The 20,167-nt window shown below is 40.9% G+C and overlaps 1 protein-coding gene across 3 annotated transcripts in view; it reads right to left on the bottom strand.

Annotated features, from left to right (window-relative positions):
- The window catches only part of fgf13a (fibroblast growth factor 13a), a 97,965-nt gene that overhangs the window by 38,496 nt on the left and 39,302 nt on the right, over positions 1-20,167 (bottom strand). For all 3 annotated transcript variants that reach the window (XM_083980577.1, XM_083980576.1, XM_083980578.1), the window contains one exon: positions 10,320-10,487. In XM_083980577.1, coding sequence (XP_083836703.1) covers positions 10,320-10,487 — 168 coding nt within the window. The remainder of the gene's footprint in view (positions 1-10,319; positions 10,488-20,167) is intronic.

A 20,167-nucleotide genomic window follows, 5' to 3' on the forward strand; every position in this document is an offset into this window, starting at 1 on the left:
CAGCAATGTTCAAATTCTAGACAGAGAGGACAGATGGTTTGAAAGAGGAGTTAAAGAAACCATCTATGTAAAAGTAGAGAAACCATCCCTCAACAGGGGAGGAGGTCTCAGACACCACCTATCTCCAATTTACAATGCTGCCCTTTCATCCCTTCCCAGGAGATTCAACAATCTAGCCTCAAAGAACAACAACTGTTCACAAGTGGCAAGTGCCTCCAACGACTGTCGTTATAACAACATAGGGCACTAACGAAGTCAAAACCAACTTTCCATCAAAGACAGTCACTTAAACGACTGTCGTTGGCACTTGGAGCACAAAAGGGAACCAGTGACATCATCACCCTTGTGAACGCCCACACAAGAGGTTAAATAGTGAGTCTCCACACCAGATAGTTGGACCAGTCCCAGCCTGGTCAGTTGCGTACATGAACTGATGAAGCGTCTTGGATGAGAGGTGAAACGTCTTCCTAGACAAATAACTAAGTCCAGTTGCTTTCGATCTAACCTCCTTTGAAATACTATGACCTGGGCAAATGAGAATATGCACCGGCTTGTTTTATTACAACATTCAAACAACACGACTGCCTCTGTTAGTTCACATTTTAGCACCATGACCTATCTTAACCCTTCGAGCTCATGATTTCTTTAACCTTTGGTTTTTGAGTGTGTGTGGGAGGGAGAGAGAGAGAGAGAGGGAGGGAGAGAGAGAGAGACAGAGAGAGAGGAAAAAAGAGAGACAGCTGTCAATGTATGCTGGCAGGGCCTGATGAGATGTGCGATGTCTAATTATCTCTCCAGCCAGTGGATTAGCGAGCTAACGCTAATGGCTGCCATAAGGCCGTAGGTCCCAGAGAACACATGCACGCTCGCGCACACACACACACACACACACACACACACACACACACACACACACACACACACACACACACACACACACACACACACACACACACACACACACACACACACACACACACACACACACACACACACACACACACACACACACGTACATCAGATGAGACAGACAAGTGCAGCAGTTAATTCTCCTAATACAAAGAGGATAAATGTGCTGTGTTTTAATAGTACTTAAAATCAAGGATATTTTCTAGACAATGTGTTTTGAGGAAAAATGGACTTCAATGACATGTTACTGGAGCCAGTAGGAAGCTTTTAGGATGGCATTTGGCAGATGGCTCTGTAGACCTTCCTAGACTGGACAATGCATGGTTGGCTGAGCTGGGAAAATATTTGGTACGTTGGTAAATGTCTTTGTTGCTGCAGTTCTTGGCGTGTGTAACCATGTGCATTTGTATGTGAGCAAGCATCCTGCCATGTGCACGGCAACACCTGACAGCTGAGGTTCAGCACAGCTACACAGATGCAACACCTCTATGTTGTTATTTATTCAGCCCAGTGCGCCGGCCTGTCTTGCTTGGTCGCTCTTATGCGTGCTGTAAAATTAGATTTGAGTCTCCGATAATGACTCACGGGCCTCCTGTTCGCTGCATACTGATGCAAGACACCCGGCTGAAGGTGTGTGTTTGTGTACACGGTGTGAAAGATGTGTGAGGAGCGAGGCTGTGCGACACGGGCGCGCTACACTCTGCTGCAGCTTGTTGAAGGTAAAGGGCATATCATACAGGCCAATTGAGTTACTTATATCAGGGCTCATTTGACAAACACCTGCAGAGGGTAATGTTCACCTTAGTGAAGAGAAACGCTTGCTGGAGGGAGCTGATGAAGGGGAGAGCACTGCCAACGGGGAAGCAGGAGGGAGCACTATTTGACAGTTGAAGAATTACCATTTCATTAACAGTATGCATTATTAATATCTCACCCGTCTATTGTCCTGAAGCATACATTTACGATGACCTTGAGAGATCGCACTGGGCCACTAATGGCAGACAGAATATGATATAATGTTTGAGAAAATTGCTCTACATTTAAGTGTTATCATGCTCAAGTGTTCAGCTTTTCTATTTCATTTATCTTCTCTGGCTATTTATTAAATAACTCTGGTATCAGTCTGTGTCATGATACTTGATTTGTGATGCCGTGAATGAGGGTAAGAGGTCTGACGCGCCTGTTCATATCACCTGCTCATATTACAATATAATACATTTGATTAAGCAAACAGATAGGGGTGAAACATTAAATTATGTAAGCATACATGCAAAAAAAAGGCAAACAGCCATTATGATACATCATGGTGATTAAATATATAACTTGGATGCTTCAACTGTTTTTTCAACGGCTATTGCTGTTGCAAAGGAGGGTTGTCATTAAATTGGCTAAGGCAACTGTGGGACACCCTGGACACTTTCCAGACGTTTAACCTCTCTTGAGAAGGAAGTAAATAAACAGCCTGTCTTTAGTGTAATACAAAAAGATCCAACCAAGAATGGGAAACAAGGGAAAAGGATAGATTTACTGTCTGGCCAGAACAGGATTGAACACGACTGGTGTTACAATGACTACTGATCCGGTTCTTGAGTAAAGGTTGTTGAATTTAAGCTAACCAACTTGTCTCCAACTTCTGGCAGCATCTCTGTACACTACATCCTGGCTATGTGGAGGACAGCAGAACTTCTCTGGTCCTTAATCTGTGTTTCATCAGGCTCCTTAGAAGGACCAAGCTGTCTTGGGGGGCTGGCAGGCGACATGATGGGAGAAATTGGGTGTCTGTATGAATCCCAGCCAGCATTAGCCCAGGCCGGCAGCCTGGCACATTACTTGGTGACCCCCTGAGATGAAACATGCAAGGGCTTTACATAATGCTGCCAGCACCCAAGAGGACCCTCTAACTGTCTGTATGTGTCAGAGCCAAACTTCCCTGTTGTACTTGGTCTCCGCCAATGTGATGCTTAGGCTCTTCTTGTGTCCCCTGAACAAAAATTAGGATGTCTAAGGAAGTTTTAAGGTCTGAAAGTTCAATCACAGAGCAATCTTGAGTGTCAGGTTAATGTTTTAGATTTCACTCACCATTACAGAATTGACTATTATATGCAACGAGTGGGACAAAATAAACTTTATATTGTTCGCTGCTGAATAAACTATGTAATGGTGACACTTAATTTAAATAACCTCATTCAAGTCTTTGGCTTTTGTATTTCTTTGGCACTTTCTATTGCAGTTTATTTAACAGCTGACACATAGGACAATACCTAAATTGGAGTAGATGTCTTGCTTTTAGTGCTAACATGATGAAGAGGACTTGCTGACAGAAGCGAGTAACTGAATGCCAGAGAAACGAATGAGGATACAAACGAGTTACAGGTTCAAAGAGTTGAATTGAGCCAGTTAATATGGTGTCAAACAACCGCGGTATATACCTTGAATATCAAAGGCTGTCAGATAAAAGCATGTAATACAGCTTTAAAACTCGGATGACAACAGCAAAAAAGGGAGAGGATTTGCTTACAACTGAGTACATACTGTACAAAGTTTTGTTTAAGTGAAGAGGAAAAGGGAGCACAGAAAGGGCAAGAGGGAACAGTTGCTACCAGGGAATGTCTCCGTAGTGACTCGGGGAAGGAACAGGCTGATGAATAACTAGCAGAGGCATGCTGCAGTGTTGGCAGAGGACCAAATACTGTACATAGTGTGCAGCCTATTGACTTTGACTGGGATCATGTGGGGTTCTAGATAGTATGAGGTAATTCTTTTCCCATGGTGTATGGCCTCATGTCATAATACTAGAGATGCTGAAAATATATGTTCCAGTGCAGGAACAGCTTGTCAAACTCTTTACCCAGTAAAAACGTATTAAAATAATTTAAAGATGCATTAATCGTGTAGAAATTCTGCATATATGAGTTCTGGGATGGTCTACACTTTGACTTAAACTTTGACTGACTTTGACTGAAAATGATGACACAAAGAAAAAGAAAAAAAGCAGTTGATGCAAACATTTGGATCTTGTTTGTACTGTACAACGATGTTCTATCAAGTCTTACTTAAAAACGAGACTCAGTATTTATTGTTTATGTAATATATCTCTGTCTAAACTTCTCCCTAATACACACAAATTTGCATGTGTGCAGTCTCAATCCTGGCAGCTGTCAGGAGCTACTTTGCTAGCCTCCCATTAATGTGTTGCTGATTCAGCAGTTTGCCTCATTACCCCAATTAAATAGCTTAACGCTTGTTTACTCTGGGGAAAACTTACACAGTGCTTGTGTCACAGTCACTATAACCTGACTATTCTTTTAATTGTTCCCATTTAGCTGAGATTTAGAGCCGGCCTGTATTTAAAAAGGAACCTTACTGAATAAAACAATAATACTGCAAGTCCATTAGTGACATAAGCTGGGATTTTAGTGTCAAGCTGGGTGAGGGTTTGTCATAGCTGAGTCAGGCAGTCATAATGATGGGGACTATGCGTCCAGAGTAAAGCTGCTAATGTGGACATGGAGAATAAATGCATACATTGCATTTGGATTTCAAAAAATGACATATTACTACTGTAATCCACTTGTGTTTTTGTACTTTGTGATATGTGCTAAATATGAATTCTTCCACAGTCCATTAAAATAAACAAATGCTGGGATTTTTTTTATATAAGGACAGATATGAAGTCATATTATGAATTATTTATACTGTATATTACTACTATACACAGCACTGTATATTACAGTTTGACTGAACAGATATGCACTACTGAGACGAAGCCTCCCACTGATCAACCACTTCCTTCCACTGCCTCCTAGTCCCATGTCGCATTCAAACAAGCGCTCAGCTACAGTCAGCTAATGATGGAAAAGGTAGGAAGGTAGGAAGAAGTTGTAATGAGGGAGATGATTTGTTGCATGTACAGTCTATAATGTGCCTATAAAAAGCACTGTGCTTTTATTTTGATTTGTGAAAAAAACAACAGAAGCTCAGGTCAACCTTCTTCCTAAGGCACAGAGCAAAGTTTGGGTACTAGTGCAGTGCCCGTTAAAAATGTGGCCATCTGTAAGGGTGTTGTTGGGCAACCAATGCTGCAGGGTGTGTGGTCAGTTGGTCTCGCTTGTTACTGTTGGTGTTTGCTGCTGCTTTTCTGCTCCAATAGTCTCTGGTTGACGTTAGTGCTCTTGCAATTAAATTCCTCCTGGTGTGAATGTTCTGTAAGTTGTCAGGCTACTACTCTGCCCTTGTAGTGGAGTTCAGTTTTTTTCTGCACATCAAACAACATTTACAAAAATGATGAAAAGCTCATCCAAAAAGCTTGACACTTGACACTGCACTTTTGTAGGTCCTCAGTAAAACACCCACGGAGTTTGAATTTAATTAGATGAGCAATTTTTGAGGAAATCACAACAGTATATAAGTCAACCACAGTAAGAGTACAGGCCTCTAAGGCAGATGTATAGAATCACTCATAATATTCATTCATAACAAACCAATCTGCTGTATTTATGAATAAAATAGTCCAAGCTGTTTGCTCCCCTCATTGTGTTCTGTGTGGCTGCTGCCATGAGGAGAGGACCTGGGATGGGATGCGGAGGCGAATAAAAGAGAAGTGCTAATTAAATAATAGACAATGATGAAATGTAATAGGCCTGGCAACTTTACTCTGCTTCACTTCCCCGACATACTCCTGAGTAGCTTCTCGTTGATGTTGTCATATACACCCACTCCTGCTGTTTATTTATGCCCCAGAGGAGCCAGAAATTAACACTATATAAGCATTTGTACATAAATCTAAGGTGTTCAATCTTAAACTAGTTTTTATGCACTGAAAGGTAAAAATACTGCATGTGTGATGATGATATCACACCAATGGAACATGCAAGCTGTTGAGGAACCACTCCTCTAAACATGTGATAGTAATTGATACAGAGCTTATCTTCCATGCTCTTATTATGATCAGACCTCGAAGCTTATCCTTCAGTCACTGTACATCTGGTTATGAGTGAAGGTACAGCATGTGCTTAAACTTTAATATGATGCAAATTGCACTTTTAAAGCTCTTACAGATGACCGGAGAGGTCAGGTAAGCGGAGCTAAACTTACAGTGCAGATGTGACATTGACACTCTCCTGCCAGCCCACTCTCGCACCAAATCACTTTATCATATACATTATTTATTCATGCAAAGTCTAAACGCATCAACTTAGACAAACAGAGTTGTTGCTTTTATGCAGAAAGACAGACTGCAAAGGAAAAAAGAAAATTAAACAAGCTGCTTAATTGGAGTGTGAGTGCATCCTGAGGCTGAATGTGTTTCTCTCGTCAACATTGCAGTATAATGTGCAGGAATCTGTGAGGCACTGCAACGACATTCTCTGTTATAAGGAGCGATGTTGGTCCCTTAAATGTAATTGCGCCATGTCAACTTTGTGGTGAATCACTGCCATGCATTTTGCATTGGGTGTGGAAAATGAATGGGGCTGCTTCTTATTCCTTTTGCACTTGGGCTTTATATTTTCTTGGCTGAGTGGGCAGTAGATGAGTTATTTTGTCAATAAGGCAAAAACAGATTGGATAGCGGCCTGAACGTTGTGCAGCACAGCACAGGTGCTGGACCTCATTCTGTCTGCAAGAGGGAAGTCACATTGTGAATCTCATTATATTGTTTTAGATCTTGAGATTTCTAGCACCTCGGAGCTCACAGTTGATTAATGCCATAATAGGTTAAAGTGATGGTGGGGGTTATTTGAAGTGTGGTTGTGTGTAGAACTTCTACATAGTCGGTTTATTACCTGCAGTAGATCTGGATCTGTGCGCTCCCTGCTTGGGGAGGTAGACATGAGTAACAGCACAGAAGCTGAGCTGCTGCTGTGGATGGTGTCAGTAGAAAGAAAACATGCTTTTAGGTACTTCAAAAATGGGCAATATTAGGTGAAGTGTTTGCTTTATTTTGAATATTTTCCATGCTTAATGTCGCCATCAAACAACCCTTTTGAATTACTGTACATGATCTTCTTCCCATCTCAATCGACTGCAGGTAACAGTGATTACACAACTACCTCACACAACCCTGTGTTTAAAATACCCCCTTTAATTGGTGGCTAATTAGCTTTAGTTGATTTACAAAGTTTCATCGTGGCCTTTTTTTGTTTTCTTTTATTCAAAAGTAGATATTCTTTGACATTTGTGGGATTCGGTCCAATTAAGTTGTTCATCATTTAAAAAACTTCTTGAATCTAAACTCTGCAATGAGGCAAAATTTGTCTCCGTCACGACCAGGACAGCCTCAACATCAGTGCAGAAGAAGTGAAAATATTTCTAATTAACCACTGAGTATTTCACCTCAAATATGGGGCAACAAAGTCTCAATAATTCCGACTTCAACAAGAAGAAACCGTACACATACTCCTTACACTGTATACTTCTGTGTTTACATCTCTATATGGATATCTGTCTGTATGTATATTGCAAAGCCTTAAAGTATAAACACAAAGTCTTGCAGTCATTTGAATTATGGATGGGGTATTTACACAGTTCTGCCCCTCAGGCACCACATTTTCTTTCTGCTGTGGAGAGACAAAACAGAGCCAAAGCGAGAGGCAGAAGCAGAGGAAACAAAGAGTGACCTGGGAATAGACAGGAAGAGGAATCGAGAGGTTGTGACACAGACCGAACCAAAGAGAGCGTGATGGGGAACAAACTGTGATTGACAGCAGGCAGCACGCACAGGCCTGAGGACGGAGGAAGAGAACACAGACGGTGCTCTCTGTTTGTGTTCTTCCGCTCCCCACAGCTCTACAGAGATAAACTGATATGATTTGAACTCATCCTCTGGGGTGCTACAGTTCAAGCTCATGTGCTGCTGATGTGCTATTCTGTGAAGCACGTCTCTAGTGACGTGTGAAACCAGTTTCTTGGTCTCTGTGTCAGCCACCTCAATGAAGTGTTGGGATATGTATCAGAAGAAACAGACTCAGAGGAAGTGATACTGCAGATTACCGATTCAGTCAAAGTCTTGTTAGGTCTTGACTGAGTGTTTGCACCTTTCAGAGCACAAACAACTGACTGGACAAACATCAATCACATCATACAGTGAGGTATCTGCAGGTCTTGGAAAGTCTTAGAAATTCAGTTCCCTCAAAACAAAAGACCTTGTAATATTTGTATTTGTATATACTTGTAAGTATTGATGGGTCCATATCATGTAAATTATCATTACATCATTGTTATTGTTATATGGAGATGAAAAATTCTCAAAGTACTGTATTGAGGAATTGTAGGCCTTTTGTTTTTTTTTGCCTTCTGTCATTCCTCAACTGGCTGTGACAAAAAATTAATGAGCTGAGTTCTATGTGGTTAAACTTTAATTTTGACACTGAATGTCAGAAATGCAGCCTTTCTGATTACAGTACTGTATGTATAAAACAGCCAGTAGCCATAACAATCCAATGTCATCAAACCATGTAGGGAAAATAACGAATCAATCAGAGTTCCTGACTGAAGAGCCACTGCCAAAGTCCATTCAGCGCATAGCTACATGTTATAGGATCTATAATCCGTGGAACGCGATGATGATGAAAACCATAAAGTGCAACACAAAGCAGTGGGAATGTTGTTGCCATGGTAACGTGACAAGGCTGGTTTTCCTACTCAGATGTCTCAGAACATACAACATCCTCAGTTTATCTTCACAAAATAAATACTAGTTTTTGCATAAATGTAAGTGTAAGATTAAACCAACACCTAGTGTGTGTGTGACTTCCAACTTCCGTATCTGGGTATATGCATTTGTTGTAGATCTTGTCTTACTGTGTGTGTATGTATGGCATACTCCACACATGGTTTAACACAGTTTCCTGCATCATGCATCAAAATAAATGACGTCCTCACAAAACGGCTTACGCAACAGCTGTAGTCTCCCCTTCTTCCTTTGTAAATTCAGTCACGTCCAACTGGAGCTGCAGCCAAACTGAATAATACATCTGTACTTCTCTAGCCAGACCTCTGCTACAGATTCCACTTCTTTATCACACTCTCTCTCTCTTTCTCTCTCTCGCTCTGACAAGGATAAGTGCATGTGCTTGAGTCCTTCAGCAGTTACACACAGACAGCCTTCAACAGGTTAACTGATGTCTAAAGTGCAGGAATGCCATACCAAACCGTACTCTCTTTTAGATACAACAGAAGACAGAGCAATACATTGCAGAAAACACATCAGTAGTGAGATAATTCATATCTTACCTATCAGGAAGTCTGCAAAGGAAAGCAATTTCTACAATCTTAGCGCTCTATTGAGGGATCGATGATAAATGAGGCATTCAAAGAGCCTGCCAGACAGTGCAGGATATAGTAGCATGCTTGGAGCACAAATTTTTAATTTTTTACTTTACTGCGTTGCCTAACTGTACAAAAGCTGATAGTATAAACAGTTGCGTAGGCACATTGTCATGCTGCTGCAAGCGCGAAAGGGAACAGAGGTAAGGGAATAGGTGAACAGGGTTGCAGAAAGGGGACGGAAAAGTTAAGCAGGTAGGGAAGGAAGGAGGGGAGGAAGGAGAGGAGGAAGGAGAGGAGGAAGGAGAGGAGGAAGCATTGAGGTGGGGGGCTGAAGCCACCAAGACTGTAGAGCCACAGGCAGAAGCATTAAGCACAGGGAACAGGAGGGAGAGCGGAGGTTTGCTGACTTGCAGTTTGTAGCTGACTAGACCACCATTTAGTCATGAAAATGAAACTGCTCAATCTCACATTGTCTTCAGGACAGGAAGATAAGACTTTCACCTTTTTTGTTCTATGAGGCCAGCTGAAGTGGAAGTACATGCTGAAATTGCCAAGTCATTGAACTCATTAGGGCGGCAGCTGCCTCCATCTATAACGCCTTTTTCTTCGTGCACTTTGTTTTGGTCTGTGCATGCGCCTCGGGGTGGCAACGACCGAGTTAATGGTTTGGGGTAGGGAGGGGTGGGCGGCAGGAGCTACAGATGCTATGCTCCTCCGTCCAACATAAGGGGTGCACAGACAGTCTCTCACACACACACACACACTCACACACACACACACACACACACACTCGTAGAAACACACCACACTGGACAGAAAGAGGTGTCCTCCTACAGGTTCTCAGCAAGCAAACATGCCCCAAGCATTCAGTCCTATACTATGCTCAGACACACACACAGGCACTCACACCCTCACGCACGCAAACATGCGTCTGTGCACAAACACACACATGCTTGAAAAGGGGCAGAAGCACACCAGATGCTCTCTAAAAATGGGACAGGAATGAAAGAGAACTTAGTTTTTGAGGGGCGGAGAACTATCAGTTCACACAGAATATGAGAGAGAGGGGAAAACAAGACAGGAGTGGGCAGGGGAGACGAGGAGCATCGGCAAATCAAAACAAGGAGGGGGTGCAAACAAACCTTCGGGCTCTGAGCTCTCTTTGTTGACGGCTTGCTTCAGCGGGCAGCAGAAGATTTCGTGACACTTAGCACGAAAGGGGGACCCTTTACTCCTTATATCCGCGGAGTGGATGGAGTCCTGCCGTAACATAATGTACTCCTGGGTACCTGGGGCAGCGTCATCCTGGACTGTGGTGGTGCCATAACAGAATGAACTGGGGTTAGAAAACTCACCACACACAGAAACATAAAGAAAACAACAACAACAGCAAAAAACACAAGGCAGAAACACAGGCAAATGAAAAGACATTAAACATTGGCAACAGCAATAGCTATAAATACCGTTACTATAGCACATAGTGACAGAAGGAAGGACAGAAGAGAGAGAGAAGGACAGAAAGAAAGAGACAGGCTCAGATCAAGAACACCAAGCTCACAAAATAATTCAAAATAAAACAATCAAAAAATAAAAATAAAAACAGCAGGGGATAGTTAAATATATCCTTGGTTACTGGAAAGGAAGAGTGATAAAATAACACAAAGGGAAGATGAAAGGAAACAAGAGCAGTTCAATGTTCAGAATCAGTGTTATGGCAGGCTTTTACTGTAGCAGGCACTGAACCAGGAGCTGCTGCACTCGAAATGAGGTGATTGTACAGTCGGTAGAGAAGTAAAGAGGTTGTGGGATTGCAAGGCACGCGTGCAGTCAGCTACTGTACACACACACCAAGTCAGCCTCACTGCGACTGACTTCAGGTGGTGGGTGGTTAAAGCCATCCCTCCCCTCTTCACAACATCCACTCCATTTGTTGTATGAGTTTGGCAAGCAGATGCAAAAGCATGCACAGGCCTCCGCCGGGTCACGCTGCGGTGGCCACATTTACCTCAATGGAGTCATGCTTACTGTGAGTTACATTAATGAGAGCTTGTGTTGTGTAACATCAATCTACATAATATGTATCTATAGGAATTCTGTCCTGAGATCCTGTTAAAAAAAAAGCCTGTCTGTATGTCGGACCTACTGCAGCTGTCCTCTTCTGGGCACAGTCCCTGCTTGGCTTCGATCATTGACCTATTTTCTCTGTGTTGATGGATTAGCTACAAGCGAATCAGCCCAAATAAATTGTATCTTCTTTCCCTAATGGCTTTGAGCACCATGCCTCTCTTTGACACATTTACTACTTGATGAAAATGACTATAGTGAGGGCTGTTAATCAGTAGCAACTATCAAACCACCATAATGCTTAATCCCCCCTTTATTTGTAACACGTATGTCCAACAGAATTGAATTCCTCCTTCTTCTGCGTACCTAAAATCACCAGAAAAAAAATTAACAACAGCATTGAATATTGACCCATTTTCCCTATCGCACAGTGTTGCTCTTGATGACCTGATATCCACTGTTTTCATACGGTGAAAATATCAAAATCTTGTTCTGCGTGAAGCTAAACCTCAGACAGCTTTATTCAGAAAGCCGAACCATGAATGGATTAGAGTGCCACCTCGGTTTCTACTCCTGGCAAGAATAAATCAAACTACTAAATACGTAGACGGACTCCCACACAACAATTCCTCCATGTGCCGTACTTTCACACATGGGTGCACGTTTATCTCCCTGTGACTCAAACACAAACATAAACAACAACGAAAAAAGAATACCACATGTACTGGAGGCGCATGGGTTTATTTGAAAAAGTCTTTAAAGGGACAGGCAGAATTATAAGATACTGAAACAAATGAGCAGAAACAGCTGTGTGGTGGAAAATAATAATTAAAATTCAAGGGCACAGTACTTGAAAACAACATTAAAAATTACTTTGGTCCATGTTGACGCATAATGAGACTGTAATCAAAGCTTCTTTCTTTTTTTTTCACTGTATGTGAGTGTTGTTTTATGAATGAATCCAGAATTTATTTGACTACACTGCTCTATTGACTATTGAGTAATAATCAGACCTGTGTGGGTGCAATGTTACAAGCAGCAAACTACAGAAAATGTCTGCTCTGTATTCATAAACCCGACACACTCACCCTTGCTGGTGCCAGCTAGGAATAAAGAGCCAAAACCGTTTATAAATGATATGATAAATGGCTGTAGGTCTGCTTTCATTCATAAAACCCTTTTTCACACACAAACACAGGGTGTATTACATTCCAGTGATCTGTTCTCTAAAGTGGCCTTTTTTTTCTTTTATGTGTCTAAAATTTTTTAATAGATGTTCACATAGTTAAAGGTTTTGGCGTTTTGAGGCAGCATATTAACTCAAATGCCTAAAAATGTTCAAATATCTGAAAGTATCGGATTCAATACATGAACTTTCAATAGAGAATTGCAAATTGAATGATCAGGGAAACACTATGTTCAGCTGAAAAAAGTGCCTTGAATGGGAGATCTAGCGTCCTGCACTGTATTTGACCTCCAAAAACACAGTCTTAGCAAGACTCATCAACTGGGCCACACGCGCTTGAGATAGATCCAAAAATGAACATTCATATGCCAAAAAGCGCAGATCCACTACCAGTATCCAGTAGTCCAGCTTTTGCCTGACACAAGCCTCCTTAGTGTTTTTTCCCCCATAAAACATACACACACACACCAACAGGCAGCAGATAATCAGGGTTCCACACACCCAATGCAATTAATCACCACATGCCTTTTCTCCGGGGGGACTTATCAGTATCTCACTGTCTCCTTCAGGCGTCTGAATAACCTGCTACACACCTCTACACAAACAGAAAGCCCTGAAACACAGATACTAACCGCCGCAGCCCCCTCACCAAGAAAATCACAGCAACACTGAAACTTTAATGCTGCCTTAAAATGGCAAAGAGGAGGACCGACTTTCCTTCCAGGAATATGACCCCATTCTCTGCTCCTGAGGCACAGAGGTGCTACTACTGTACATGAACCAGTCCAGTAGACACTTGGCTAAGCTAAAATAATCTGCCCTTTTACCTCCTCACAGAGAGATATAAAACAACACTGATAAGAAATAAAGTCAGTGACACTATTTCCCTATTGCCCATACAGTGAGGTTTGTGTCATCTGCCAAACACAGACGCTAAGGTGAACTGAGACACATCCACAGGTGAGCTGTTAAAGAGTATATCTTTACGCTCTGTCACAAACATTAATGCAGTCTGCAGTCTGAAGTCGCTTACACTCCTTCTCATCCTCACTATCCTGTCTGCTCATGTGTAAGTATTCCCAACTGAACTCAGCTGCTGAGGTGGAAGATAATATACATGTGTGGGAGGCAGTGACTTTTGCAAACTTTGAAAAATGTCTGATTCCAGTCAACGTTTTATTAATGAGCTCGCTAACTGCCGGCTCATCAGAGGTAATAAAAATGAATGACGGTGGGGCTAAGAGAACGAACAGGGGAAGGTTGGGCACCATCTTTTACAGCCTGTCTCCTTCATCCTTGCCCCAGCCTTGATGAAGAGCACATATTGGAATTGAAGGATTGCGTGATGGATGGCACGGCAGGGCCTGGGACCTCACTCTCTATCAGACCAGCCACTCAGAGTGAGCTGTCACCCAGGTTCATGATAGGCAGTGATCTACAGGCACCGATGTTGCCACACTGGACCTTCAGCAGGCTGCAATAGATGTCCTTGCCCCTTTTTCTGGAATAAATCTTATAGTAAAGGAAAAATGGGTACAAATAGAGGGGAGGGGGGTTGAGATGCATCCTGCTTCGGAAACGTGCTCATCTATTTAAGGCCCTTTTATGAATGACAGGGCATACTTAGGTTTTATGTCAGCAGTATGGAAAATGTGCTATCTATGTGGGCCGTATTTACCGTATGGAGTATGGCGCAAGTGATGTGCAATGACTGTGTTTAGGGATAGGAATCTAAAACCGCTCCCCATGCTTATCAATCTCTTTTATTGATACCATGGAGGTTGGATGAGGCTCCACAGAGCCTCCACCTGCCTCTTGTTTGAATGGTAATGTTTATAGTTGTGATGCATGGATGAAGTGGAACTATTCTTCTGGTAATGAAAAGTTAGGATCAACTCAATCAGAGTGAATTGCAGGAACAACGATGAAATAAAATGCAATTTGGTGTCGGTAATAATAATATAATAATAATTCATTGGATTTTTATAGCAGTAAATAACAGCAGGCTAAGCATCTCTCATCTGTCTGTCTCTCTGACCTGACAGTGAGTCATTTTGCGTTTCCATTTCTTGATCATAAAATGTGACATAAAAATTAAAAATTAAAAAAAACAAACGATTTATTACATTGCAATATCAATATCAAACAGGCAACAGTGGTTTAGTTACAACTCTGGACGAATGTAACATGGACTGACACCGACTCTTGAATAATAATGAATTTAAAATGTCAATTAGATGGGCACTCTGGGCAATATGCACATGCTCTCAGAAAATAATAGCCATCATCTACTCAACCATGCCATAGTATGAATAATATTCTAAAGGGAAATCTGAGTGAGCCTCTTTGAATGGGCCTGATGCAGCTGATAAAATGAGTAATAAAGCTGCATCCATCGCCTACAGGCTTATGTTTATATTGTATAGCCAAAGCTGCAGCCGTTGTGACTATGTGGGCTAAATCTGTACAAGCCTCTTGTTTTCCACACAATAAATTGATCAGGAATCAAAAAAGAATTGATCTGATTAGCAGAATTGCTAATTGCATTGGTAACAATAAATGCTTTTCCTATTCCCCATCAATAATATCTTGTCAATTCCCATCTCTTACTGTGCTGTGTGCGTGCTCATGGGTGGATACATCTGTATGATGGATGAGCAGGCTTAATGTGGCAAAGCGTCATCAGTGACACCCGGGCTCAGAAATGCCACCTGCGTCATGTTCAGACAGAGTTCAAGGACGGGTGTAATCAACTGAAGCACTGTCAGGTCCAGAGAAATAAACTACGCTTCCATTTATGAGGTGCAATCTTCACAATATACTCAAGTCATGGCTTATATCCATCAAGAAAGTGGAACGCTTTCATCATGACTTGACAAATGGCATACTCACTAAATTAGAATCAGAATTAAGCACAGAAACAGGTCTGTAGCCTGAGGTTTGTGTTTCGAAAATAGCCTGGCCTGGATGTGGTTTTACAAGGAGCAGAATCTAGCACATTGTCTTCTGGGATGCCTTCGGTTCAGCGTGGCTTCATCTTGAGAAAGAATAGTTTTATTTTGGTTGTAAGTCACCTTGCAGGCAGCGGAGAAAGTGAGACGAGTTGAACTTGAGGTTTTCTTTGAAATGCGCAGTGAGCTTGCATTTTTATTTGTGCTCTCACACCCCTCTGAGCTCATTGTTTGTCTCGCTCTCCTTTTTTGTCTCTTTCTTCCTCCTGCTCTTTGTTCTTTTACCTTTTTGATACAGAGGCTGTGGTGTGGCATGACTATTATTGTAGCTGTTTGTAATCAACACATCAGAAGAGCGATGGCAACAAAAATAAATACAAAACTGCAAAGAATAAATCAGCAACTTCAGTTTCAGATCTCACTGTATGAATGATGACACCAGGCTTAAATATACCTCCATTGTTATTTTTGGTAATATATCAAAAACATGTGAGAGAGTCTAATTCCATTAATATCAATTGTGCATACAGTAAAAGAGTATAGAAATATAATTTCCAGTTATTCTGACAATTACTCAAATGCAACACAATAATGTCATGGCTCCAGTCATGCTCTCTGCGCCAAGGCAATTCATTTAAGCCAATATGAGGTAAACAAGCTATGAATTTGCCTCAGAGGGCATTCAGCCATTTTATTATGCCTCCACACTGCCAACAGCCGTGGCCCAGAGGGATTGTGTTTCTATATATTGATCCCATTGTGATGAATGTGATATCTTAATAACCTGTTGAGGTAATTTCATCAAATTTGGTACAAATATTCACTTGAACTTACAGTAAGGATGAACTGATTAGAGTTTGGTGGTCAAAGATCAGGATCACTGTAATGTCTAATTGGATGTAATTGTGATGTGTTATAATTAAACAATCAAAGGTCAATTTCCCTCTGACATCATAATGTTCTGCAAAAACACTGGAGGTACTGTATAAAAAAAGATCCTTACTACCAACAACAGGTTATTGATATTATGGCTCTTCCAATACCTCCAGACCCCTGTAGCAGCTGTGTTTTTGCTTTATTGCATTACACACAATCCAGGGCAAAATTGAAGAAGCTGTGGTGTTTACATTTTATTTCATAACCTTGTTCATGCAATACACCCTAAATGGAAATCATGTATCCAATCAGATGGACTCAAGTGGACACACGTTGTGTTATTTTAAGGCCTGTAATTTTAGTTTATTCTATTTAACTTGTTTTTGCATGCATTTCCATGCATGCAAAAACATGGAATATTGCACAGGCGTGTGCATATTTTTCTTCTTTACCATATGAAACGTGACTGCAAAAGAAATTGAAACAATTGTGAATTAAATCAAGACCTACAGTTAGAGTTGATGTGATTTTCAGATGCTGTGGTGAATTCAGACATATGGAGCAACCTTTTGAGGCACATTCAGGCTCCATGATGACGGGTAATTATGGGAATGGTGCACAGAGTCATATTGAGAAGACCCACACATGTACCTGTAGTGCAATGCGGGACCCATTATCCGAGGGCTGGTTTGTGAATAAATGTGTCTGTGTGCATGTGTGTGCTTGAAGAACAGTGGAATGAGCAGGTGGTAAAAGGCAAGAGTAATACTGGTGCCTTCCAATATTTGCTGAGATGAATGTGATGAAACCATTGGTGAAGGCCATATGATAGACATATGCAGCGCTCATATGAAAAAGTATTGATCCGACATCAAAGAGTGGCCTTGCAGAGAACCCATTTTGCCTTCATTCTGACAGCTTCCTTAGCCTCAGGGTTAGTGGTCCGTGCGCACGCTGTTATGACTCCCACTTCATGAGTCAGATGTACAGTATATACTATGTTGTGTGCCATCTGCTTATGTGCATGTTTATGCATGGTGTTGAGGGGGATGGGGTAGAGGCGCAGAATTGAAATGGTTTCCATTTCCAGGAACTGATGTGGCTACTCTTAGTTATGCAATTGTGAGCTGGGGTCAGGGCCACACATACAGTATAGTAAAGTCGTCAAAATGGTGCTGTAATATCCACTGCCACATCGAATGACAATCATGGTCAAGCCACAACTTCTTTTAACCTATCTGACCTGTGAGCTGTTCAAATGCAGCAAAATCTACTTTGAACACCTTAACACTTATCACAGATTGTATATATTCATATCCAAGTCATTTTACTCTTTAAACTTTAAGAAAAGACGAGCAAAAATGTCTGACAAGCTAATATAAAGTCATACAGTACATGTAGCAGTGCCTCTGTCTTTATTATCCGATCAATAATCTCACATATCAAAATCTGCCAGTAACAGCAGCATTAATATATATATTAATATATTTATATTTTCATTATAATTCGATCTTGTCTTGAATACCTTTTGTTCACTTCTCTTGATTTTAATGTACTTGTGTTGGAAGTGACACCACCTTTGCTCTTTAAATCCTATTTCAGGAGACTGAATACTGAACACAAATTTATAAATAAAAAAAGCAGTCCTTGCTTTACCTTTTCACCCTGTAAACTATTTTCACACCCAGTAGTTTTATAGCTAATGGAGGTTTAAATCCCTGGAATGCACCACTTGACTTGAAAATATGCCAAGATGAGAAAAATCAATATGAAGAGACTATTTAGGTCCAAACTCACTCACTTGCTCTCTCCCTCTCTGTCACACATACACATATTGAATACTTTTTGATCTTCACTATACTGCTTTGGATCCTAACACAACACATAAAAACTGACGCTCTCGAAGAGGAAAACAATGAAATGAACAACTAATTTATGGCCTTATAGAGTCAGAGTGAGATTTGCTTTAGCGTTTTCTTCAGATCAGAGCATCCATTGACCGCTTTCTCATTGTTCTTTAGAGCATACATGAATGGTGTTCTGTGTACTGTATGTCCTGCTGATAAAGCACGGCTACTTAAGCAAAAGACCATGTACATGCACACGCACACATAAATACAAATGACCCAAAAATATGTTGTCACGCATACAACCTCCGTCCCTATCATGGATTCACATATTTTATGGATATCATGTCAACAGACAGGGATCAAACACACTCCTGCTAAGGCGGATTAATGCGAAGGATACCTTCCAAGGCAATTAACAGCTGACGAGAGCAAATAGGATTGTGAAGCATATAGTGCAGCCTGCCGATCATTAGGCCTTTGAGATCTGAAAGACTGAAACACAGTGGGAAGAGGTTCAAGTGTAATAGGATCAACAAAGCCTGAGCAGTAAGTGACACCAAGTAGCTTATGATATATGTCAAATCTCACATTGACTCTGAAGACGCTGTCAGACGTAAGGCGTCACACAATAAGGTTGTGTGGATGGAAGGACGTCCATCTTCCCGGTGGTTTGACACCTCATGATAGTGCGTCCGTCAAGGATTTCAACAGGAAACATCTGTCTGCTTTTATGCATAAGACGATTACCACAGTGTCGGCTACCTCCTCCACAAAATGATCTAGCACTGGTGCTCCGTGCACTGTTGTGTCTCACAGTGCCAAATAAGTCATCCACCCACACGTGTGTACAGAGATGTACAGTAGACATAATGCTTATATACACAGTGGGGAAAATAAGTATTTGATACCCTGCTCATTTTTGGTCTTATTTCACTTGACCAAATGTAAACATTTATAACCTCTATATGATGAAACTATTCTATTTTTGTTGATATTCTCTCTCTGATAAAATAAACTTACCATAAAGCTATAGACCATCAATTATTTTGTGGCGGAGCAAACTTACAGAGAGAGAGAGAGAGAGAGAGAGATGAAAATAAGTATTTTCATCACTCTATACACCTTATATGACTATTGTAATATTTTCATCACTATATATATACCTAATACATTACATTGAAAACATTTTTTATATAACTTCAAACAAAAGATTTCTTGCAGCTTTGAATTTGTAAAGATCTTCCATATTTTTTTCTAGAAATACTTATTAATAGTCGTAATCTTGACCTAATGTATCGTTCCTTATTATTGTTCCAGCACAGAATGTGAAATCACACAATGGGGAATTATTTTTGACCTCCACATATTATATGTAAAAAAAATAAAAAAAAAAAGCCTAACAAGCCAAACACAGGCTTATCCAATGACTCTGTTTTCTTGGAGGTGAAATTTCATTCAGTAACAGAAGAGTGGCTGTGTACTTGGCTCCAAGCAGCACATTTGTTGATTCACAGTGAAAAGGTCTATGCCATATTCAGCTGTATATACTTTAATTAAATTCTCAGCCAAGCTATAAAGTATGAAACAAATGAATCACTGTGGGATATTCAAAGTTCCCTTGTTTTAGGAGCATAAAAACATATACAGTAGTACAAGGACAAAATAAAGATGAATCAAATATAATGTTTGTTTTTTTCACAATAAAGGAGCAGATAACATTAACCAAAATAATGTTTTTAACAAAGAACTAGAACAGCCAAGTTTATTTTATTTTAGACCAGAAGTAATTGCTGAAACTAAGTAGTGACAGCTGATAGTAGTGTACCACCGGTGATGTTTGTTACTTTAACCAGCGAAAGTGACAACTGGTGCCGGCTAAAATGAGCAGATGCAGCTCAATATTTTCTAAACTGATTTACTAATGACTATTAACTCCAGGGCTTAGGGAAGCTGGGTATTCTTCCTTTCATCTCATTTCCCCTCTTTGTCTTCTTATTTCTCCACTCACACTCTTATTGGCTGCTTAAACCACAAAAATCAACCAGCATGAATGTTTCCTTTTA

This window comes from Trachurus trachurus, assembly GCF_905171665.1.
Source record: "Trachurus trachurus genome assembly, chromosome: 10".
NCBI lineage: Eukaryota > Metazoa > Chordata > Actinopteri > Carangiformes > Carangidae > Trachurus > Trachurus trachurus.